This window comes from Saccopteryx bilineata, chromosome 3 (genome assembly GCF_036850765.1).
Source record: "Saccopteryx bilineata isolate mSacBil1 chromosome 3, mSacBil1_pri_phased_curated, whole genome shotgun sequence".
NCBI lineage: Eukaryota > Metazoa > Chordata > Mammalia > Chiroptera > Emballonuridae > Saccopteryx > Saccopteryx bilineata.
In genome coordinates, this window is record NC_089492.1 from 247,321,491 (window position 1) to 247,346,438 (window position 24,948).

A 24,948-nucleotide genomic window follows, 5' to 3' on the forward strand; every position below is an offset into this window, starting at 1 on the left:
TGTCTGTCTAGTACCTCTCCCTTCTGTCCAACTGCAAGTTGTTTGAGGACAAGAATTTTTGCCTTGTTCACTGTTGTACCCCAGTCCCAGAAGAGTGCCTGGCACATAGGAAGCACTCAATAAATAGCTGTTGAATGAATAAACGAATGGTTATACCATGGTAGTCTACTCTCTACCTTCTAGAGTGCCCACACAGTTCTGCTCAGCCAATTTCACCCATCTTTGCTTGCTTGCCTGAGTAATTCTTACCCTCAGGACTCTGCTCATGTGCCTTCGTCCCTCTAGAATCCCTTCTCTGTCCCCAGAGCTAGGTCACAGCTTCTGGTCTATTCTCCCACAGCCCTAATTTCACCTCCCTTTCCCAGTCCCCACAAAACAGTGCCGGAGGGCAGTTGGGTCATCTGTCTGTCCCCCCAAATCAGACTGTAAGCTCCCTGTGGGTTGGAGAATACTGGGACATCAAAAGGAATTAAATGAGTTCAGCTCAATTCAACTTAATGTAGGGAGCCCTTTAAGGCAGACAGCATAGTGCTTGCTCACATCGCTCCTAAGCCCATCTTGGAGCAGCCGCGCTAAGGCCATGCTGTATGGGAGCAGACCTATGGGGCACTCAGGGCTAGAGGGTTTGGAGGAAGGGTAGGCCAGAGCTGAGCATCAAGAAATCGGAGAGGGCTTTGCAGGTAGGCAGGCTGGGATGAGGGGAGAGTGCTGCACTCAAGGAAACAGCAACCACCTCAGAAAACCGAGGCCTCTCCTGCAGGTGTGTGGGGCCAGGGGGCAGGAGGACGGCTGTGCCGATCGTAGCCTCACCAGACAGGCAGGCCGTGGTGTCAATCCACTTGAGCAACTGCCCTACGCTCAGCTCACCACGCTGGTTGGTATGGCAGGGCAGCACGAGCTGGCTCATCTGCACTTCTGTGGGGTTCCGGTACCCCTCGCTGTCTGACATGGCGCTCTCTTTGTCCTCTGCATGTGAGGTTGACTTCCGGGACTGGCGACTCAAGAACACAGAGGAGAAGCCCTGGGGAACAGGTGGAGTCAGAGAGGTCAGCTCATAGCAGGGTACCCTGGGTCTGCCCATCCCTGAGACCCGAGGGCTGGAAGGACAGGAGAGCACCTCAGAGCCACCTCCCACCAGACCCCCAACTCCAAGAGTGGTGTTCACCCTCCAGCTCATGGCTCAGACCCCAGGGGGCAATTTGAATGTCACTTAATGCCCAGTTTCCTTTTAACCAACAACTCCATGTTACCATGACCTTGAACCTGAGGGGGGGGGGGAGGAATCGTGTGGAGAATTCAGTCCTCCTTGCTTCAGCTTGTATGTGGGTCCGCTTTTTAAAGTTTTGCCTCTGATTGACCTTCATGCTTGAAAGATTTCCCCTCTCCGTGCAGAGAAGCATAGTGAGCCCTCTAGCCCTCAAGCCTAGGGATTTGATCCCAATAAACCATTTCAAGAAGCAGCTCCTATTTCATCCCCCAAGGGCCCCTTTCTCAGGCTCCTAGTTCTCCAGATGACAACTCTGTTGGGTGCTCATTTGTCTTTAGCACTTAGCTCTGCTGACTGGGAGGGCTCTGGGCAGTCACTGAGCGGCTGGGCTGCGTGGCCCAGGCCAGGGCTACAGAGGCTGCCAGCTGGAGAACCAGCCGAGAAAATCCTCAGACTTGTTCATTGGAGGTGGGGTTTCTGCCCAGCGCCAGCTTTTCTTAGTCCTCAGGCAGAAGAGGTGGCAAGGGCCTAGCAGCCCCTTGAAGGGGGTGGGATGGAGAAGGTAGAGCCCACCTGTCATTCCTTTTCTTCCTAATCAGACTGTGAACAAGAGCTGGGTACACCTGCATGTGTGAGAAAAATGACAGGAGGGGCAGAAACAAGTTCCAATTCTCACGGCCACTGCCAGTTGTGGTGATGATGACAGTTGCCACCAACATTTATATAGCACTTATTAAATAGCAAACACTCTTCTAAGCACTTTCCATGAACTAATTCAATTTTATCCGCACAACAAACCCCTGAGGTAGGTTCATTATTATCCTCACTTCACAGCTGAGGAAACTATGTGAGGCCCAAGTAAGTGGCAAAGCTTAGCCGTAACCCCGGAGGCCTGGCTTCAGTCTGAGGTCCTACCCACCACACTGCACTGCCTGCAGGGGCCTTTGGGGCCAACATGAGAAGGAAGCCAGGGCTCTGGGCCTGGATTCAGCAGCAAAGAGTGTCACAACCCAATGCTGACCCAGCCCCTGCTGCAGATGGGGGCAGTGACAGCTCAGGGCAGAGGTGGCCCTCCTGCTAGAGGCGTGCACTCCTCGGATAACTCTCCCAGTGAGGCTCCATAGCTAATTCAATAAATTCAAAACACACCAACATGACTGACTCAAGGTTGCTGACCCATAAGTGGTAGAACTGGGATTTGAACCCAGCTTGTCTGACCCAGAACAGCTTGTAGTTCCCCAGAGAGGCAGCTCATTCCCAAGAGCCCCTGGGTACCAGGCACAGTTCTGGGCACTATGGGGAGACAGGGAAGGGCAGCCGTTCCAGGAGCTCTCAGTTTGGGTGGAAGCCTTCGAGGTGCCTGGCTGCCAGGCTTGCAGGATCTTGCAGGCATCTCTCAGGCCTTGTGGTCTAAGCACAACTATCACCATGGTAACCACTGCCAAGGCATTTCCCATCCAGTGTGCACTGGGGGCCTGCTTGGATGTGGATGCGGGTGACTGCCTTTCTGTGTGTAGGAGGCGGTAGAGGGAGGAAGCCGATAGACTGTTCACCCAGCTCTCCCCAAACCCCTCTCAAAGCCAGGGGGTTCTACACAGAACATTCCAGAAAGAAGCCTAGAGAAAACTAGGGAAACAGGGGAGGCAAGATGCACAGGGTAAACAGGCAGAAGAAAGGGAGCCAACGTGTGGGGTTTCCGGGCAGTTCTGGGCATGCACACACAATGTCCCTGCTTCACAAGCCTATTTCACTCCCACCGCTTCACTGGATCCCCACAAGGAAGGCAGACCCCATTTTTACAGATGAGGAAAGTGAGGATGGAAAAAGCCCTAGACCAGAAGTCAGGATACCTGAGCTCGAATCCTCTCTCTGCTTCTCACCTGGTCAATCTCCACTCCCACCAGCCTCCTATTTCCTGTTCTATGAAAAGAAGTCCTTACCTTCCCAGTGGGACTCAATACGTCTCACTCATTCACTCACCAAGCACCTCTTCTGCACAAAGCCCTGGGCCAAACTCTAAGAACTCAAAGGTAAATTGAGCCAATCCCTCTGAGAAGCTCCTACTCTAGTGAGTGCTCATGTCTAGAAGGGCCTGGCACTAAGTAGGACCTCATCAAAGGTTTGTGGAGAGACAGACAGACAGACTTGAGTTCAAATTCTAGCCCTGTCCCTCAGGAGCTATGTGATCCTGAGCAAGTCCCCTCTCCTCTGGAACCTCATCTATCATTCACAAGGTGGGCAGGGGCAGTGGGAGACTGCCAATCCCCAAGGTATTCCCAGTCCTGGTTCTAGGATTCTGGAGTCTAACCCTGCAGGGTGCTGGCATGCCCAGATGAGATTTCCAATGAGGAAGCCAAGGAGCCCTGTCACCTCGTCAGACAGGAAATATTAGCCTTCTCCAAGCAGGGCTGAGCTCCCATCTCCCCAACCCTTGCAAGCTGCACCATGGCTCTCCCCCCAACACCTCTAAAAGAGCCCTGGGCTCTAGCACCAGCACAGGGGACAGAGCGGCACCAGTGGCCTGGGAGACACGGCCTCTCAGATTCTAACTCCTTCCTTGGCTCCAAGACAGCCTGGCCCTGCCAGGCCGGGCCAGGCCTCCTTCTTATCCCAGAGTGGGCAGGCAGCCAGCCTGGGAGGCAGGGGAATGTGCAGCCCAGGACGGTTTGGCCAATGGGATCCTTGAGCTCAGCCACTCCTCCCGGAGCCAGTTACAGGGTGGGCGGAGACACTGTATGGAGTCAGGTCCTGGGCAGGCCAGGCAGCTGAGCTGAGACAGCTCACAGGGAGGGCAGAGTCCACCAGAAAGGTGGGGTCAGAGACATGCCCTCATAGGAGGCAGCCGTGCCAGGCTCTGGCACCCAGCCTTAACAGATCTGGCCAGGTTTGATCATGCTAGACTAGGCCTCAGTTGGCTACACCCTAGGATCTATGTCCCACCTCCTGGGCCAGCCATGTCATAGACCTACTGGTCAGAGCAGGAAAGGCCGTTCGCCCAATCACGTCATTGACAAGGAGACTGAGGCACATGGAAAGATAGGCTGGTGCAGGGTCATGTAGCTGGGTGCCAGGATGAGCCCTCCTGGGCCAGGGCTCCTTCTAGGCTATTTGACCACAGCACCACACTAACACACTTACTCTGGGTTTCCTCCCTTCCTCAATGAACCAAGTAACAGGGATCCAACCTCGCAAAGCTCTCAGCCTACCCCACTGCCCTGACATGCTCGGGCTCCCGCACTGCAGCTTGCCGGACTGTTCCCATAGCCTGTTCACAGGCCTCCAGTACCTGCCTCCTTCCGGCCTCCACGCAGCACCAGACGGATCTTCCCAAAAAGCAGATTTTACTGTGTCCTGTCTGGCAGGGAGACCAGGTCCAGTCCTTGTAACTCCTCCCACCCCAGGATTTTGTTCTGTCCCTTAGAACCACACAGACCTGTTTGAACAGTAAGCCTGATCAGACACCTCCCCTGCCCCAGACCAGACAGACAGCTCCCCGCTCCGCCCCCTCCCCCCCCCCCCCACTGCTCTCAGGACCCAGGCCCTGCTCCAGTCCTGCCCTCCCAGCTCGTCCACAGGAGGGTCCTCAGAGCACCACTCTCCTCCACCTCCTTCCTTCTGCCCCTGGTGCTGCTTTTGCCTAGGATCTCTCTATCTGCCCTATCTGCCAGGTGAGTCCTCCCTCCTTCTTTTGCAAGCCCCCCCGCCTCTTCCCCAGGGAGAGTCAGGGCCTCCCAGCCCCCACAGCCCTGCCAGTCTCCATCACAGCACTGAGCACGCTGTGTAGTCACTGTATTCATGGACGCCTCTCCCATCAGACAGGCATTTCCACAGGACAGGGACAGATTCAGGCCTGGCACAGAGCAGATGCCACATAAACACCTATGGAAGAGGCTAATGACAGGGTCCACCTTAAAGCTGAGACCTGGAGATGAGGAAGGTCTGAGGAAGGAGAGGACAAGAAGGCAGTAGAAAGGACAAGCAGGAACAATGGTGCCTTGGGTGATGGGAATGACCGTAGCAAAGGAAAGCATGAGGCAGTACTAGGCACCTATGTGGGTAGACAGAGGGAAAGGGGCCAAGGAGTCCCCAGAAATGATGGAAGACTCTTGGAGAGGGGTATGACTTATAGTCAGAGGAGAACTGAACAGCAGGCACACCAGGTGCACACCCTGGGCCCCGACTTCTGAAGGCCCCGCAAAAGCCCAACTTTACACCTTTTTGTAATGACACCAAGTTTGGTTTCATATGTGCAATTTTAACATTAATAGCTCATAATATTTTTTTATTTATTTAAAAATATGGTTAACATGTATTTTTATTTCCCCTGTCTCCCTTTTTATAAGGGGCTCAATATTTTCTTCTGCTCTCGGGGTCTCAACTGACTTTAATCTGCCTCTGCCTATAGTGGTTACCCAGAAAAGGAGACCAGCCAGCAGAGAGCTCTTAGTGCCTACAGGAACCACCAGGAACAGCAAGCCTAGAGCAGGGGAGGCCCACCTGCTCTGGCGGGAAGGAACTGGTTTGGGTGACCTCTCAACTAACCCGCCATGACAGATGGGCCTTGGAAGTTGACCTGGCCAGGGTTAAAATCTGGTTCCATAGCTAACTTGTGTGACCTCGGGGCAGGATGGTAAGAAGCTAGGAAAGTTCCTTGGGGAAACTGAGAAAGACAGCTGAACAAACTGGCCCATACAGAATGTCACCTCCCTAGAGATAACATCTAGGCCTCGGTTGTATTTCAGCTCCAGGCCCAGAAAAGCAGCAAAACCAGGTAGGCAACACCAGATCCAGCTGCAATGGCTGATGACCCGTTGTGCTGACCAATCAGTAAAGACCATGACTCTGAGAGGGCACACCTGGAAAGCTGGTGAATATTCAATTGAAACCTCCCATAAGACCTCCCCGAAACTCCCAGCCTTTAAAAACTCTCAAAACAGCCTGACCTGTGGTGGCGCAGTGGATAAAGCGTCAACCTGGAATGCTGAGGTTGCCAGTTCAAAACCCTGGGCTTGCCAGGTCAAGGCACATGTGGGAGTTGAGGCTTCCTGCTCCTCCCCCCTTGTCTCTCTTTCTCCTCTAAAGTGAATAAATAATTAAAAATAAATTAAAAAAAATAAAAAATAAAAATAAAAAAAAAACTCTCAAAACAAAGGACCAGCGCTTGCTCTCCTGCTCTCCCTTCTGGGAGCTCACCCAAGTCTTTCTGTACCCCCTCTTTTTCCCCCACAGGGGTGCACCTCCTAAACTCTAAGGGTCCCCATGAGACTTGTAACCAGGGAGCAGTGGGTAGCAGCAGCTTGCCTCAGGCTTACCCCCTGAAACTGTTTCCAAGGCCCCCTTTTCTCTGACTTCCCAGTGAGCCAAAGCAGCCCCGCGTAGGCTCTCCTGTTCCTTCTTCTTGTTTCACCATCCCCAGCTTTAACAAACGTACTCTCAAAACCACCTGGACTTGCATTGTGAAGTCAAGAACCTGCATGAAGTCAAGAACCCACACACTGCCGGCTGGCCCTAGGCAGATCCACTAAGGGCCAGACCCCCTTTCCAGTAACAATCTCAGGATAAGCTGCTCAACTTCTGTGGGCCTTAGTTTTCTCATCTGTAAAAAAATGGGATTATAATACCTACCTCCAGGGGTCATCCTAAGAATGAAACTAAATGAGATCAAGTGTTTAAAGCTCCTAGCACATGGCTGCCATGTGGCTAACATTTGTTGAGCGCTCACTATTGGTTTTATAAAGCTGAGAAACATGGCTGGGAGAGACCCAAACAAACCTAATTCACACCGGACTTCACGCAGCCTTTCCTCACCTATGAGTTCACCAGAACTTCATGGTGCAGGGGCAAATCTGTGAAGGGGCAAGGTTATTAGCACACTTGAGAGGTTCTGGAGAATTAAAAAAGCCATTGATATTGGAGCCTGAACTCAATCCCAGGGTGTGGGACTGAAAAGCCCCCGTTCCTTCCACTCTCCCTCCCTGCCTTTGCAGAGGGGTGAGGACTAAAATGCAGACTGGAGCCTGGCCTATGGTGGTGCAGTGGATAGAGCACTGACCTGGAATGCTGAGGTCGCCAGTTCCAAACCCTGGGCTTGCCTGGCAGGCATATTTGTCAACATCCTAAATTCTCCTCAGATTCCCTAACTTTCTCCCCAAAAAAGGCTCCGACCAGCCCCCACACACTCACAGGATGCATGTGCACTGGGAGCTGAAATGCACGCAGAGCTGAGAAACCAAATAAGGGAGTAATTATGTCAAGGTACATAAGACAAACAATCAATGAACAACTAAAGTGAAGTAACTATTAATAGGTTTCAGTTCTTCAGGTTACGAACGTAAGTTTTGTTTCTTTAAATTTCTATTTATCTTTCCCCGCCATTTTGTATATTCAAATCGTTTCTTCTACTCAATCACCTTTTGACATCTACTTCTATATAAGGTAATAATCCGTACTAAGCAAAAACTTCCACATAACTGCCTAACTACTCCTACCAGTGAGAGGCCGCCCCGTATCCTCCTTCCTCCCCTAAATGCCTTTAAAATGACCGTACCAACCATAAACCGGGCTGCTCTCCCTTACGAGACAGCCTGGCAGGTTTTCTCTCAATAAAGCCTGTTACACTGGTCTTTCGGACTCAGATTGACTCTATCAACTATGAGTTGACACTTCTCATTCCTCCTCCACCCCTCTCCTCTCTCTGTAAAATCAATAAAACTCTTTAAGAAAATTAAAATGCAGGCTGGAGGGGGCAGGGAGAAGCAGCCTTTGACACACACACCCCTCTGAGCCCCTGGCCAGGCCCACGAAAGGCCTGGTTGTTTAAGCATGACCACTCTGAGCTGTCTGAGGGAGCTGCCTAACCTGATACCCTGTCCCCACAAAGGTGGCTCCAATCTCTCAGAGAGACTATCATGGCTTCCTCATGATGGCTTCCCCACCAGCAAGGCAGGCATATTTGTCAACATCCTAAATTCTCCTCAGATTCCCTAACTTTCTCCCCAAAAAAGGCTCCGACCAGCCCACACACTCACAGGACGCACGTGCACCGGGAGCTGAAATGCACAGAGCTGAGAAACCAAATAAGGGAGAAGTAATTGCGTTAAGAATCCAGCTACACAAAGATGCTGCCCTAGAGAATTGCACTTGGCCTTGAGATTCCCAGTGGACAAAGCAAAAAAGGATAGCAGTGGGCACCAAACTCAGGTAAACAGAGGGAGGAGTCATCCATGAAGCTAGCGTGAGGGTTGGGAGGACACCAGCGGGCTGTTCTGATTGTCATGGTATCAGATCATATCTTCATTCTGGAAGATAAATAATGACCCCCAGAGCCCTATACAAACATCCTCATTTTACTTCTAGCCACGGCGTGTGTTGGCACTTAACGTTTTTCAAAATTTTTTCATGGGAACGGTAGATAATTAAATCAATATTTTTTATTAAGCACTTTCCATACACTATTCACTGGGTTAATATTTATTGAACACCTAGTATGCATAAAGTTCTATGCTAAGAACTTTCAGATATATTATCTCTGTAATTCTCATATTTACTATGTGAAGCTTTGTTATTCTACCCATTTTACTGATGAGCAAACCAAGGCTAGAACAGGTACATTGCTTCTGTGCACCTGGGAAGTGGTAGAGTTTAAGACACTCCCAGACCCACCAGCCAAAGTCCATGTTTACATTACTATAGCATTTCCATAGGCCTTGGGGATGAGGAAGATAGAAGAAATTCTTCCCATGTGCAACTCAGAGAGGGGAAGCAAACTACCTCTAATCACATAGCTAGTCAGCAATGGAGGAGAAAACAGAGGCTGCAGACCTCAGTCCCTGTCCAGAGCCCACAGCAGGGGTCCCCAGACTTTTTACACAGGGGGCCAGTTCACTGTCCCTCAGACTGTTGGAGGGCCGTACTATAAAAAAAACTATGAACAAATCCCTATGCACACTGCACATATCTTATTTTAAAGTAAAAAAACAAAACGGGAACAAATACAATATTTAAAATAAAGAACAAGTAAATTTAAATCAACAAACTGACCAGTATTTCAATGGGAACTATGCTCCTCTCACTGACCACCAATGAAAGAGGTGCCCCTTCCAGAAGTGCAGCGGGGGCCGGATAAATGGCCTCAGGGGGCCGCATGCGGCCCGCGGGCCGTACTTTGAGGACCGCTGGCCCACAGCCTGGTGCAGACTCATCAGGCAGTGAGCTTCCCCCTTTTGACTGCTAGCCCTTGGGAGCAACTGCTTTATAGGTAAGGAGTTTTACTTTAAAGTGATAGAAATGTTTTGGAACTTGATAGAGGTGGTGGTCGCACAACATGTTGAATGCACTAAATGCCACTGAATTATACACTTTAAGATGGGTAATTGTATTTTATATTTCTCCTTGATAAAGTGTTTTTAATTCTTCAGGAAAACATTTTAGATAAATATCAGAGAAGCCTGTTAAATTAATGTAAATGTAAAATGCCAACTATATTAACAAAAAGAGATGTTAGAAGCTGACTGTTTACCTTAGTATCTGGCACATGCTAAAAATGGTAGGCAGCTTTTATTATTAGCTCTCTGGGCCTCAGTTTACTCATCTGTCAAATGGGGCATTTAACTATAGTCTCCAAGACTTGGCTTCTGGGAGGAAGTTGTCAACAGGGCCCCTGAGGTCTCCGAGGCCCCTCGCAGACAGCCCTGCCACATCTCTAGCCTTGCTCATACCACGTGCCCCAGCCTCACGGTCTTCTTTCAGTTCCTCATACTCCTCATGCCACTGTCCACCACAGGGCCTTTGCCTGTGCCATTTCCTCTGCCTGGAGCACTCTTTCCTCTCGTTTTCACTTCTGTAATGCCTGCTCATCCCTCAGTTCCATGATATCTCCCCCCATCCTCAGGCTCCTGGCATCTGTACCTCACCTCTTTAATGCACTTTCGATAATGAATGACAATGTTTATTTAATTGTGGGAGTACTTGGTTGACACTGGACCAGAAGATCTACCAGGCAGGAGCATTCTCTGTCTACCCCTGGTATCCACAGGGCCCAGCACAGAGCCTGGCTCATTGAGGACCAAATAAATAAGTTTGTTCCATGGGTCCCCAATTCCCACTAGTAAAGCAGGGAAAACAGAGGTCATAGGTCAGGTGAGGTTCCCCACTAGAGGTCCGGCTCCCACCCCTGCCCCTTCACCCCATTCTAGAACAGAGAGCCTGGCCATCACCTGTCTTCCTCCACCTCCAGGGTAAAAATAACCTTGTCTGAAATCTGATGCCTACCTTCAGGCAGGTCAGCAAGAGAACTCCCACTACCCCACAAGGAGCCTGCCAGGGCCAAAGTGGGTAGAGAGGGCATTTCCTGAATATTTTCCCATTCTTATCCTATCCTGACTGATGGGCACACATTTGAGGGGTTATCACTGGCGAGGTACACAGAAGACCCAAGCCCAGAGAAGTCCCAAGTCCTGTCCAAGGTCTCCCTGCGCTGAACCACAGAGCCAGGCTTAAGCTTAAGAGCAGGCCTCCTGCCTCTACCAACACTGCAGCCCTTTCCTCTACCATGAGAGTGAGGAGGGTTTGGGAAACTGATGACAACAGCCTGCTTATATGACTAGGGAAACTGAGGCACTGGGGGCTCTCTGTCCAAGGTCCTGAGTGAAAGAGCCTAGAGTCAGGCAGACCTTGGGGAAGTTATGAAGAGGCTGAGGACAAATACCCCTTCCGACCTCATCCAAGAGTAGTGTGAGGACTAACAGAGATCCCAACAATGAAGGCACAGCACCGGGCTAACTGGGAAGTGTTGGGCACATGTTAGAGGGTATCAGTTTGAGGAGGCTGGAGAGGAGGGAGCAGTTGGGCTGGATAGGGCCTGGTCTCTCCTAAACCACGGGACACTCCAGCGGCCCTCGTTTCTCAGCTTTGGGGAAGTGAGAATGTGAGGAAAGGAGGCACCATGGGACCGTGGGTTCTAGAGCCGGGTAGGCTGCATGCAAACCCCAAATGCAAGGTTCATGGGCAACTTGTTTCCCGCTACACCCAGTGATCATATGTTCCACCCCTGAGCAGCCCCCGCCAGAGGCCAGTGTCCCCATCTGTAAAATGAGATCAATAAATACTCTAGGCCCTGGCCGGTTGGCTCAGCGGTAGAGCGTCGGCCTAGCGTGCGGAGGACCCGGGTTCGATTCCCGGCCAGGGCACACAGGAGAAGCGCCCATTTGCTTCTCCACCCCTCCGCCGCACTTTCCTCTCTGTCTCTCTCTTCCCCTCCCGCAGCCAAGGCTCCATTGGAGCAAAGATGGCCCGGGCGCTGGGGATGGCTCTGTGGCCGCTGCCTCAGGTGCTAGAGTAGCTCTGGTCGCAACATGGCGACGCCCCGGAGGGGCAGAGCATCGCCCCCTGGTGGGCAGAGCGTCGCCCCATAGTGGGCGTGCCGGGTGGATCCCGGTCGGGCGCACGCGGGAGTCTGTCTGACTGTCTCTCCCTGTTTCCAGCTTCAGAAAAATGAAAAAAAATAAATAAATAAATAAATAAATACTCTACAGAGCAGTCCTGAGTGCAAAGGGAAGGGACATGTGGGGAGTGCTTTGTAAACTGCAATGGTTCTGCCCTCTTATTCCAGCACTACCTGAGACTCTGAGCAGACCTGCCAGTGTGCACAAGCCTGAGCAGATCCACAGCCTCACAGAGCTGCAGAGCGAGGGGCTCCCTCGTGCTGTTACAAAGAGGGGTAAGGCCTGTGGGAATCTGCGCCGAGCCTACAGGACGAGGGACTGGCCTGTGGGGCTGGGAGTTCAAGTTCGCCTCAGCCAACACCCTCACTCCACTTCTCTGGACCGTGTGGGTGCTGTCCCGCAGTATGCCCCAGAACGAACGATGACAAACATGAGCAAGTGTTTTCACGTCTGTCTCTGGCCCCAGCTTCCTCATTTAGAAAATTGAGAGGGTGGGTGCGTAGGTGAGATTGAGAACAATCGCTCTCCCTTGCTTAAATATTTAATACGTGCCAGACACTGTGCTAAGCATTTCCTGTGCATTATCTCTTTCAATCTTCACGTGCTCTAATAGTTGGATGTTGTTATTCCCATGTTAGAGATGGGAAAACAGGGGCTCAGAAAGGGAAAGTGACTTACACATGTGAGCACGCACACACACTCACACAATCTCACTGCCAGTAAAGGGCAGAGTTGGAACTTGAACCAAGTCCGTTTCACTCAAAGTTGCCCACTTTGCCATAATTGCCTCTCTCATTTGACAGGCCAGGTAGTTACCTCATCATCCCAGGTATCTGTGCCAAGTACAGCCCTTCCTCACCACACGTGCCAGGCCGGGACCCATATAGGGACTATCCCTGTCCACCTCATGTGCTCCGCAGGGAACGGTGATGTTAGCAGTACCTCCTTCCAACATAGTCCAGAGTCAAGGCTCTTGTCTTACTGGATTGGATGCTCAAGGCCCAGAAGCCCACGAGGGGACCTGGTGGACACCACAGTGAGACACCTGCACGCTGGCTGAGAGCTGCACCCTGTGCTGTGTAAACCCTTAGCTCTCAGGGGTGTGTGGAGACCTACTGGCCAGCTGGGTACACCCCTCTCAGGTGTACCCAGGAATCTCAGCTACCACACTCCCTCGAGTGGCTTCTAGCATGTGCTGGCTTGCTCCTGGAGGTAGGGGCTCACTCTCTTCTGACATAAATCCTTCCACTGAGGAGCAGGTCAGCCTGTCAAGAGTTCTCCCATCCCCCCCCCACACACACACACACCCCACACACAATTGACAGCTGCCTCCCTGCAGCCTCCCCCCTTGGCTCTGTTTGCTACCTCCTACCCCCACTCCACCAGACCCCATGAAGAGGCAGGAGAGTGCTACACAAAGGCAGTCTGACCCTAAGTCCAATTGTTGCCAGTCACCCTAATAGTACCTGTGGCCCCTCAGGGGAGCCACTCTGATAGCACCCAGCCCAGAGCCCACATTCAAAGGCACACCCCTATGCAGAAGCTCCTGGCAATGGAATGTGCCCTTCAGGAACTGTGAAGAACAGGTCCAGCCTTTCTCCTCATCAGAGCCCTCATGCCCTCCCAAACAGACAGCCAAGGCTGCTGCTTGACACTGCCTCTGGGTCACCATGGCAACAGGTGGCCAGGTGATGGGTCAGGCCCAGCCATTTTGACAGTGGCCTCATTTAACCTTGGGGCTGAACACACCAGCTACAGACATCACAAGTTCCCTTTAGGAGGGCACAGGAGAGGGAGAAAGAATAAGAAGAAGGAAGGGGGGAGAAGAAAAGAGGGGTTTCAGAGACAGAGAAAGAGGGAAAGAGAATAGAAAATTCATGAGGTCAAAGAATACAGGCTGGTAGAGAACAGAGCAAGTAGAAGAATCTCTCTCTCTCTCTTTCCCTCCCCCTCTCCCCAGAGAGAAGCAAGGGAAGCAGGAAAGGGGCCCCCTCACCCTCCCAGGCTGCACACATTCCTGTGGCCTGAGCTGCTGCTCTCAGCCCTATAGGATTCTGGCTGCAGCTGGGACTTCCTGCCCCAGGAAGCTAGCAACACGTTGGGTGGCCCCTTCAAGGCCCAGCTGCTCCTCCAGCCCTGGCAGGCCCCTCCTTCTGAGGGATGGTGTCCCTGGCCCCTGCAGGTGGGCGTGCTTCCCCCAGTCCCTTAGGCAGCACCTTCAGGTTGACCTCTCCTGCACTCTCTGAGGCCCCAGACAGCCCAGCTCTCCAGGCCCCTCCCCCCCAGGTCTGCAGTCTGCTTGTCTTCTTTCCCGGCTTCTCCTCATATAACACACCAGCTCTTCCCCCAAACTGTTCAAGAAACCTTCCCAAGCAGAGCCAAGTGGTAAGAGCAGGAGTGTGCCTTTCTCCATGGAACTCATGCCCTTATACCGTGTAAGCGTTAGACCAGGCCTCAGAATGAGGTCAAGCAAGGAGACACCACGCCTCAGAGGGATGCGCTGAAGGCCTCAGTCACCATGTCTAAGGGTAAGAAACAGAGATGGGGCACCCCTTTGTGGCACAGCGGGCATACCACCTGCTCTGCACCAGGCACTTACTGTGCTTCAAGTCTTTCCCTCCGCCTCAAGCTCTCTGACTGCAAGATACCTGTGCTAGTCCCACCCTCACCTGTGTGTCCTACACTGTCTCTGAGGAACTTCAGCCCACAATAAAGGTTTGTTGAAGAAATGATGATTCAATAAAAATTTTAAAACAAACAAAAAAAGTCCTGGCCAAGTAATTTAGTTGATTAAAACATCATTCTACCATCCCAAGGTTGTAGGTTCAATCCCAGGTCAGGGTACATACAAGAATCAACAACCAATGGGGGGAAAAAAAAAAGAAAGAAAGAGAGAGAGAGAGAGGGAGGGAGGGAGGGAGGGAGGGAGGGAGGGAGGGAGGGAGGGAGGGAGGGAGGGAGGGAGGGAGGGAGGGAGGAAGAGAGAAAGAAAGAAAAAAAAGCAGGCCTGACCAGTGGTGGCATAGTGGATAAAGCATTGACCTGGGATGTTGAGGTCCCAAGTTCAAAACTCCGAGGCCCCTGGCTTGAGCAGGGGCTCATCCAGCTTGAGTGCAGGCTCACCAACTTGAGAACATGGCTGCCACCTTGAACATGGGATCATCAACATAAGAGACAATGAATGAACAACTAAAGTGCCGCAACTACAGAGATGCTTTGATGCTTTTCATCTCTCTCCCTTCCGGTCTCTCTCTCTCTCTCTCCCCCTTTCTCCCTCTTAAAAAAACAACACAATTAAGTACTAATGTGAAGTTGCCCATGCCTTCTTTTCCCCTTCCCCCATCCCCTCTTCTTCCCCCACAGGCATGTATCTCCTAAACTCTAAGGGTCCCCATGAGACTTGCAACTAGGGGAGCAGTAGGCATAAGCAGCTGGTCCCAGGCTCACCCCCTGAACCTGTCTCCAAGGCCCCCTTTTCTCTGGCTTCCCAGTGTAGGCTCTTCTCTTTCCCGAAGGTTTCTAGAGCCACGGCAGCCCCATCTAGGCTCTCTCCTGCTGCTTCTTCTACTCTAGGTCCTTCCTTGTTTCACTGTCCCCAGCTTGATAAACTTACTCTCAAAATCACCAGGGCTGCTTTGTGAAATTTCTCCTACACAAAGTCAAGAACCCACACGCTACTGCCTGGCCCTAGGGAGACCCGCAAGGCATGATCCCCTTTCTGTTAAAAGAACCAGGGCTTCATTTCAGACACGAATCAAAATGTTGAATAGAACAGTCTGTGGCACTCCACGGAGACTTCCCACAGACATTCACACAGTCTCAGGGATTTCTGGGCCCCCAAAAAGCTTAAGATACCTCATGAAGAAAATGTTTTCTTGGAATAGAAGGCCATGATCACTAGAAACCAGCTTGGGTTCACTGGGAACAAGACATTCCAGGCACAAGGGAAGAGGTCATTGGGGCAGGAATAGACATATTTTGCATATTTTGCATTTGCATAGACCTTGAATATTGTAAGGGCTCAGTCAACATGTGTGAAATTGAACCTGGGAGGTGTCTCCAATGGACTACCACATTTGTCTGCTCTGTTCAACAGTTGATCAACTGGTTTGAATGAAGACACACCCAGTCAATAGATGGCCACCTGAAACATTTTCACATAAACATCAAACCAAACAGATGAAAATAAACCAGACTCATGGTACCAGTCTGCATTTTCGTTTTTCTATTGCCATCAATTTGCTTTAAGTTATATGCATGATGGGTGGCTCTAACTTAACAATTGTTTATGCAAAAATAGCCACATGATCTCACCTGTCCACAGCTCAACAGTGTCAACTTCTACTGTAACCAAACTAGCACCCTGTGGTTGCTGAAGCCTTCTGCTGTCATGGGGGCATATTTAGGGCAGGAAAGATTTAGCGGCAGGGAGAAGACAGCCTCCCACTGGGTTACAACAGCTAGGATGAGCCCCAGTCCTAAGAGGGGAACAAAAGGAACAAGGAGTGGCAAAGGACAACCATGTCCCAGGAGGGACAGTGAGGGGGCTGGGCTACATTTGGCCTGAGTAACAGGCTTCTGCCTAGGTCAGAGGACAAGAGGGGTCCTAGTAAGGTATAAAACCATGACCAGACCAGGATGGGCCAATCCTGGAGATCAACATCGATCTTTTTTTTTTTTTTTTTACAGAGACAGAGAGAGAATCAGAGAGAGGGATAGACAGGGACAGACAGACAGGAACGGAGAGATGAGAAGCATCAATCATCAGGTTTTTTTTCGTAGCGACACCTTAGTTGTTCATTGATTGCTTTCTCATATGTGCCTTGACCACAGGCCCTCAGCAGACCAAGTAACCCCTTGCTCGAGCCAGAGACCTTGGGTCCAAGCTGGTGAGCTTTTTGCTCAAGCCAGATGAGCCCGCACTCAAGCTGGCGAGCTTGGGGTCTCAAACCTGGGTCCTTCCGCATCCCAGTCCAACGCTCTATCCACTGCGCCACAGCCTGGTCAGGCAACATTGATCTTTTTTTTTTTTTTTTTCTTTTCTGAAGCTGGAAAAGGGGAGAGACAGTCAGACAGACTCCCGCATGTGCCCGGCCGGGATCCACCCGGCACGCCCACCAGGGGCCACGCTCTGCCCACCAGGGGGCGATGCTCTGCCCCTCCAGGGCATTGCTCTGCTGCGACCAGAGCCACTCTAGCGCCTGGGGCAGAGGCCAAGGAGCTATCCCCAGCGCCTGGGCCATCTTTGCTCCAATAAAGCCTTGGCTGCGGGAGGGGAAGAGAGAGACAGAGAGGAAGGAGAGGGGGCGGTGGAGAAGCAAATGGGCGCTTCTCCTATGTGCCCTGGCCGGGAATCGAACCTGGGTCTCCCGCACGCCAGGCCGACGCTCTACCGCTGAGCCAACCGGCCAGGGCAACATTGATCTTTTTTAGGTGCATTTGAGATCTTGCTCCCCAGCATGTCATCAGTTTGGCTTAAACAAGCTCTTTTGAAAATTCAAGTAAAACAAAACATGATAGAGGGAGACTTGACTTGAGGATGGGTGAGCACACAGTGCCATGTACAGATGATATATTGTAAAACTGTACACCTAAATATGATTAGCCAATGTCACCCCAATAAATCCAATTAAAAAATAAATAAATAACAAAACATTGACTCTTTTTTAAACTCCTATTCATTCTTTCAAGGCGCAGAGACTACAACATTGAACAAGACACACTCTTCTTTCATGGATGGACAATAAACAAATAAAGGAACAAGATCATTTAAGGACTGAAAAGTGCTATTAAAAACAAACAAACGACCCTGGCCGGTTGGCTCAGTGGTAGAGTGTCAGCCTGGCATGCAGGAGTCCCGGGTTCGATTTTCGGCCAGGGCACACAGGAGAAGCACCTATCTGCTTCTCCACCCCTCCCCCTCTCCTTCCTCTCTGTCTCTCTCTTCTCCTCCCGCAGCCAAGGCTCCATTGGAGCAAAGTTTGCCCGGGCACTGAGGATGGCTCTGTGGCCTCTGCCTCAGGCGCTAGAGTGGCTCTGGTCGCAACAGAGCGTCGCCCCCGATGGGCAGAGCATCGCCCCCTGGTGGGTGTGCCGGGTGGATCCCGGTCGGGCGCATGTGGGAGTCTGTCTGATTGCCTCCCCGTTTCTGGCTTCGGAAAAATACAAAAAACAAACAAACAAACAAACAAAACAGCAGGCCTGGGCCTGGTAGCTGGTTGTTCAGAGTGTCATCCTGATACGCCATGGTACTAGTTCAATCCCTGGTCAGGGCACATACAAAAAGCAACAAATGAATGCACAACTAAGTAGAACAATAGGTCAATGTTTCTCTCTTTCTCCCTCTCTAAAATCAATAAATAAATTAAAAAAAATTTTTTTAAACAGCAGATATGATAACGAGAGAAGGTGATGGATGGGGAGGAGCTAATTGAGGTTGGGTAATCAAAGAGACTTCATGGACAAGACCTGAATGAATGACAAAAAGGAGTGATTTTGCAAGGCTCTGGGGGCACAGGGTCCGGGCAAGGAAAAAGAGGGTGTAAAGATCCAAAGGAGGGATGGGACAGGCTTGGCAGGGTGGCCAGAGTGGCTGGAGCAGTCAGAGAGGGTGGCCAGGCAGGGAATGCCGTCAGGGGAGCAGACAGGGCCCTTGTCACCGAGGCCTTGTAGGTTCCGGTGGAGTTGGGTTTTACTCCAAGTGTGATGGGAAGAACTGAAAGCTCTAAGTGGGGAGGGAGGTGATTTGATTGGCATTTTAAGATCACTCTGCTGTTGTCTGGAGGTGAATTAGAGGGTGAGAGAAAGAAGATAGGGAGACTCCTCAGTGGGACACTGCAGTCCAGGGAGAGGTGATGGAGCTTGGGCTGGGCTGGTAACACTAGAGATGCAGAGAGATGATGGCCCGAGGGAGTATTTGGGAGGTGGAGCCAGCGCAACTTGCTGATGGATCCCACAGGCTCACACCAGAGAGAAAGGGAGGATGCGGGGAGGACCCAGACTTCGGACACATGACTGGTGAGTGGTGATGCTGGTTACTGAATTAGGGGAGACCAGGAAGAAATAAGTAGGGGATAGAATCAAGAATTTTTGAGATCTTGCCAAACCAGGCAGTGGTGCAGTGGATAAAGTGTTCACCTGGTAAGCTGAGGATCCAGGTTCGAAACCCCGAGGTCACCGGCTTGAGCGCAGCATCACCAGCTTGAGCATGCGATCATAGACATGACCACATGGTCTCTGGTTAGAGCCCGAGGTCGCTGGCTTGAGCCCAAGGTCACTGGCTTGAGCGAAGGGTCCCTGACTCAGCTGAAGCTTCCCAGTCAAGGCACATATGAGATGCAATCAGTGAACTAAGGATCTGCCACAAAGAATTGGTGCTTCTCATCTCTCTCCCTTCCTGTCTCTCTGTCCCAGCCTGTCCCTGTTTTTCTCTCTCCTGATAAAAAGGAAGGAAGGAAGGAAGAAAAAAGGAAAAAGAAATTTTTTTTTTTACAGAGACAGAGTCAGAGAGAGGGATAGACAGACAGGAACGGAGAGATGAGAAGCATCAATCATTAGTTTTTTGTTGCGCGTTGCAACACCTTAATTGTTCATTGATTGCATTGCAACACCTTAATTGTTCATTGATTGCATTGCAACACCTTAATTGTTCATTGATTGCTTTCTCATACGTGCCTTGACCCCGGGCCTTCAGCAGACCAAGTAACCCCTTGCTCGAGCCAGCAACCTTAGGCTCAAGCTGGTGAGCTTTTACTCAAACCAGATGAGCCTTGGCTCAAGCTGGCGACCTTGGGGTCTCAAACCTGGGTCTTCCGCATCCCAGTCCGACGCTCTATCCACTGCGCCACCGCCCGGTCAGGCAGAAAAAAGAATTTTTGAGATCCTATTAAACATACAGAGATGCCAAGGAGGTGACCGTCTGAATGTTCAAGTTTGGAGGTCACTGGTGAAGAGGCTAAATCTGGAATATGAGAGTATGTGGACATTTAAGATCTGTCGGACTCTGCACCCTTGTGGTCAGTCAGATATGGCTGTCAATTCTTTGTTACTCTTCCCTTTGACGGGTTGAGTCTAATTCCCTCCCCTTGAATTTTACGTCACTGGTTGCGACATTTCAACTGGTGACTTCTGAGACTAGATCACAAGAAGCTGGCAGCTTCCACCCAGGCCTCTTGGAATTCTTGCTTTAGTGGAGCCAGATGCCAGGTGGTAAGTCTGACCACCCTGAGACCGTCATATGATAAAAGCTTCATACTGGTGCTGGGAATGACAGTTGGGACAGCTAGTCTCAATCTTCCAGCCATGCCAACTAGCCAGATGCCAATGATGCCATCCCGAACTCCCAAGTCTAACCCATCTACCAGCTGAATACCACCAGGTTATCTTCTATGGAGAAATATCCATCAATACCACATAGAGCAGAAGAGTCACCCAGCGAAGCCGTGCCCAAATTCCTGACAAATAGAATCTCAAGATATAATAAAATGGTTTTCTTGTTTTAAGCCACTAAGTTTTAGGGTAGTCTGTCACACAGCCATAGTAACTAGAACAGATGTCACCTAAAAAGGGAGCAAAGACAGAGCTATTTAGTGGTAGGATGGGAGGATGAACCTGCAAAGGAGACTGAGAAGGAACACTGGGCAAGGTGGGGAAGATACCCTTCCCAGAGGGAGATCCAATCGCCAGCCCCAGGGGACTTCTAAGACAGAGCTGGGCACTCTGGAGACAACTCCATGGGTTCCCCCTGGCTCCCCTGACTTCCAGGTGATATGGAGAAAAACTGGAAGGGGGTGGTCTCTGACCAGTCCATCCCACCTGGGCAGCATCCCCACCATCATCATCCCACCACAGTCTATCCAGCTTTCTGTCTGCCTAGCTGAGAACAACCTGATGCAGTGAGACACACCTTCTCTTAGCCTGGCTGCCCGGAAGCTCTCTTTTTATCTTCAAAAGCAAGGAGGGGCGGGCGGGGACTAGGTAAACTCAGAGTCTCAGGAAGCAGGCCCTCAGGGTGAGGTGAAGGATGCCAGAGAGCAATTCTGTGCTTGCCTGCCCCCTTCCCACTCTCTTCAAGGGAGGGTCACTCCCCTGGACCCTAAGTCTTTTCATCCTTGGGCCCCTTCCTCTCTGCGGGTCCCCTTTCCCGCATAGCCTACTGCTCTCAAGGGCTGGAAGCACACCATTCAATCTCTTAAAATTCATCTTCTCTGTGTAACCGGCAGCATGGAGTGAACCTGCTTGGCACAAAACTGACTCAAGTGACAGGGACCATTGTTACCCCCGAGTCCCCATATTACAGATAAGGAAACTGAGGCTGGGAAAGGAGTCGCTGCTACCCACTAGCAACAGTCAGCCAGAGTCTTCTGACTCCAGACCTCCATCTGCCCCTCCCACAGCTCATGGGCCATAGAGAAGAAGGAGAGCTGGGGAGTCTCTCCACACCCTCCCTAAGGAATCAAAAGGAAATGGAGACCCACCTGGTTCAGCTCAGCCCTGGAGGGTGCTGGAAACCTGAGGCTACTGAAGGGAGGCCCAAGGGCCACTCCCCTTCCAACCTCTGACCAGTTTCCAGGCCTGGAAGCAGGACCACACCCCCAGGGCGGATCACAGCCTGTTCTAGAGGTCACAAATAGGACAATGCCAAGGAGTGGAGAGCTCGGGGGTTTGGCAGCCACAGCGCCACCCACAGTGGGCATCCCATCCTGAGTGATGGGCCACAGGGGAGGTGTGGCCAGCCAGCCTGCTGACTCTGGGCTTTTGAACAACCAGATGAGGTAAAGCTCACACACTAGATGTAAAGTGGGTACACAAGTGAGGAGGTAAGAAACTCCCTGAGGACAGGGGGCAGGTCCTGTGTCTCTGTAGTCTCAATGTCTCATGACATATTCTTCCAGATTTATTGAGATATAATTGACAAATAAAAATTGTATGAATTATGTAGGTTACACAGTGTGATGTTTTGGTATACATATTCATTGTGAAATGATTACCACAATCAAGAGATGCTTAATACTTAATATCTACAGACAATTAATTAACTAATGCCTGGTTTGCTGAGGGTAAATTATTACTATTTAAGAAGCCCCCAGACAGGATGTACACATTACATGGACAAGGGGGCCAGGAAGGGACTGTTCAAGGCGTCACCGCCAAATGCTCTGCCCATTCCTTACGGAGTGAGCTCTTCCCCACATCTTCCGTATGGCTGCCCCTGTCTGGGGCCTGGGAAGCTCCTTTAGGGAGCTGGCCTGCCCCCAAGGCTATGAGGGCCACTCTGGGCCTCCCTCTGTCACAACCTGGCCACACTGTGCTGTCATCACTAGTTTGTTCCTCTTTCTGTCTCTCCATCAGTGTGGGGGCACCTGAGGACAGGTCCAGTGTGACTCATCCCTGTGTCCCCAAAGCACCAGACTCTAGTCCTTTGCATCATTGCCCTGATGCCACCTCCTACCCGCAAGGAAGCTGCTCCTGGGGAATAGCAGGAGCACGAGGTCCACAGCCAAGGAGCTGGCAGAGGGCCCCGCCACCAGCACCATGTGTCCCCGGAGCCACAGGACAGAGCAGGCACAAGGCAGCACTGTCAGTTCACTGCTCAGCCAGGTCGGCCAAGGACAAGAAGAGCCACAGCACCAGCTCCCCGCCCAGCTGCAGCTTGGGGTCAGACAAGACTTGGAATTCTCTAACTACCTCGACGATTCAATGTCAGAGCCATGGTTTTCTTATCTGTAAAGCCAAATGAATACCAGCAGCCTGGCAGAGCAGCTGGGAAGTCTAAATATGCCTGACACTTACAGGTACTCCACAGGAGCTAGCTTTACCATCTCATCTGACCACCTAATCCTGTTAGCCGCCCACTGAGGAAACTGACGTCCAAATGAGATGAAAAGAGCCAATATTGACTATAGCTAATGATGTGCAGGTTCTACAGTCCTCCTAGGTCTTCATCTCACCAACTATCCAGCAAGATCTGCAGGAAGACCTGGTTCACAGATGAGGAAACTGAGTCCCACAGGAGTGAAGTGAGTTCGTATCTCCAAGGCAGGTCACTGGACCCTGACACTGTGGGCGCAGTGGTGAGCTGCCAACCAGAGGTGCCGGGGATGCCAGCTCGGCCCCAGCTGGATCAGGCACAGGTGGAAGGCAGTGGAGCAGCCTCCCTGGACCCTGTGGTGTGTGAAGTGGGGAAGGTGGGCAACCCTGGAGCTGCACTGTCAGTGTGTGAAGGTGGGCCGAGGAGGCTAGGATGGTGGGGTAGGTCTGAGTGCGAAAGACCCTAAGACCATGTTCCTGGGTGCACGGAGGCTCTGGGTGCCTGCCTGGTCAAGACAGGGCTGGGAAAAGGGTCCCAGACTCACAGGTAGAGGTCCTGAGTCCCTCACCAGCTGGATGAGCCCAGGCACATCATCTCACCTCTTGGTGCCTCCTCTGTACCAGATGGCTGATCCTTTCAGTTCACCACTTAGGTGGCTCTGACATTGAACCATCGAGCTAGTTAGAGAATTCTAAGTCTTGTCTGACCCCAAGCTGCAGCTGGGCGGGGAGCTGGTGCTGTGGCTCTTCTTGTCCTTGGCCGACCTGGCTGAGTGGTGGTTCCGCACCTACCTATTGTGAGGGGTCGGGGTGGATGGGAAGACAGCTGGGACCTTCAGTGTGCTGGCCATTTAGAGGAGAGGAACCATGATGATGTGCTTCCCTACATACCTTGGCACCAAGCCTGGGGGCCCAGAGAGTCCCCAAGGAGTGCACAGTCTGGTGGGCAGGACTATACAACCCAGGGCATTCCAAACCCCTAACCCAGCCTACAGGGCCCAGACTCCCAGCCTGCTGCACACGGCAGCCATGTCTCAGCCCCTCCAACTGCTCTGTCCTCGCTCACTCCACTCCGACCCACTCTGGCCTCACTCAGCAGCTCAGACACACCAAGCTCGCCCACCTCGGAGCCTGCACGTGAATGTTCTTTCCCCAGTTCCTCACAGCTGCCTCCTTCTCAGCTGCTAGGTGTCCACTCAGTTACCACCTGCTCAGAGAGCTCTCCCATGCCCTCTCTCATTACTCTCTAACTTCTCTGTTCTCCAGACAGCCTGAGTTTAATCTTAGCAGTGCCACTTACTACCTTTGTGGTCTTGGGCAAGTTACTTAACCTCTCTGTCTCTATTTCATCTTTAATACAGACGCAATACCATTATCTACTTCAGAGTTGTTATAAGGATTATCTGCGTCCATGCAAGCTTGGCACATAGCTAGCACTTATATGACATTCACTCCTACTGTTCTATTCACAGCCTTCAGCACAGATTTCCTTGTGTATTTCCTTGACAACTTTTTCACTGGGTCTCCCTCATTAGCTGTCAGCTCCACACAACAGTCTGAGTTCATCCCAGTGTACTCAGCACCTGACACATGCTAATCCTGTGGAGGGAACAAATGAAGTCAGGAAAACATCCTGAAGAAATGCCATTAACTCTGGTACCAGGCAGGATGGGAACTGGAAGGGAAATGATGGCCACGCTAGGTTTCAAATAATAAAGAAGAGTCCTCCGGAACAGGCTAAGAACACTAATGGTGTCTGCCCATGGCTGAGACTGGGGTTCAAATGTGGCTCCTCAGTAGTCTGAAGCTATTGAAGAAGTCCACATTGGTTTTTTTAAATAATTTTTTTAATTTAAAGTTTTTATTTTAAAGAGAGAGAGGAAAGAAGAAAGAGACAGAAAGATCAATTTGTTGTTCTACTTTTTTATGCATTCATTTGTTGATTCTTGTATGTGCCCTTACCAGGGATGGAACCCACAGTCTTGGTGTATCAGACCAATACTCTAACCAATTGAGATACCCAGGCAGGGCTCTAAGTGTCCGAGTCTTGCCTCTTCCTCCAGGAAGCCTTCTGGGACCACTTCAGCCCCTTATGAGCTCCCATTGTCACTCATTCATCGAGTAGTTTTTATACTCCCACATATGATAGGCCTATCATTTTATGCCTACAGGTCTCCCTTCCAGCACCGCACAGTGGAGTCCTTGGTCAGATGACCCCTGCCTTTCATTGTCAGGACCAACCTAAAGGTGATGCACAAACCCTTCATAAACCTCCAGATCCCTAAGATGTCAAGGCTGGTGGGGATCTCAGGGACACCCAGAGATGGGGAACACCTGGCCCAAGGTTACATGTGAGCAATGAAGTGAAGATAAAATTCTAATTCAGGGTGATCAAATGTTGTGCTCTAAAGCTCCCCACATTAGAGCTGGACCCCTAATGAGGCTGGGGCTTTGGGCTGGGAAGCACACCTCCGCTGTCCTCATGTTCAA

General features: G+C 51.2%; 1 protein-coding gene across 1 annotated transcript in view; it reads right to left on the reverse strand.

Moving 5' to 3' along the window:
- Nucleotides 1-24,948, reverse strand: part of ACOT11 (acyl-CoA thioesterase 11) — a 56,190-nt gene that overhangs the window by 22,114 nt on the left and 9,128 nt on the right. The window contains exon 2 of the mRNA XM_066269103.1: nucleotides 811-1,021. Within this exon, the coding sequence (XP_066125200.1) occupies nucleotides 811-949 (139 nt within the window). The 5' untranslated portion in view covers nucleotides 950-1,021. The remainder of the gene's footprint in view (nucleotides 1-810; nucleotides 1,022-24,948) is intronic.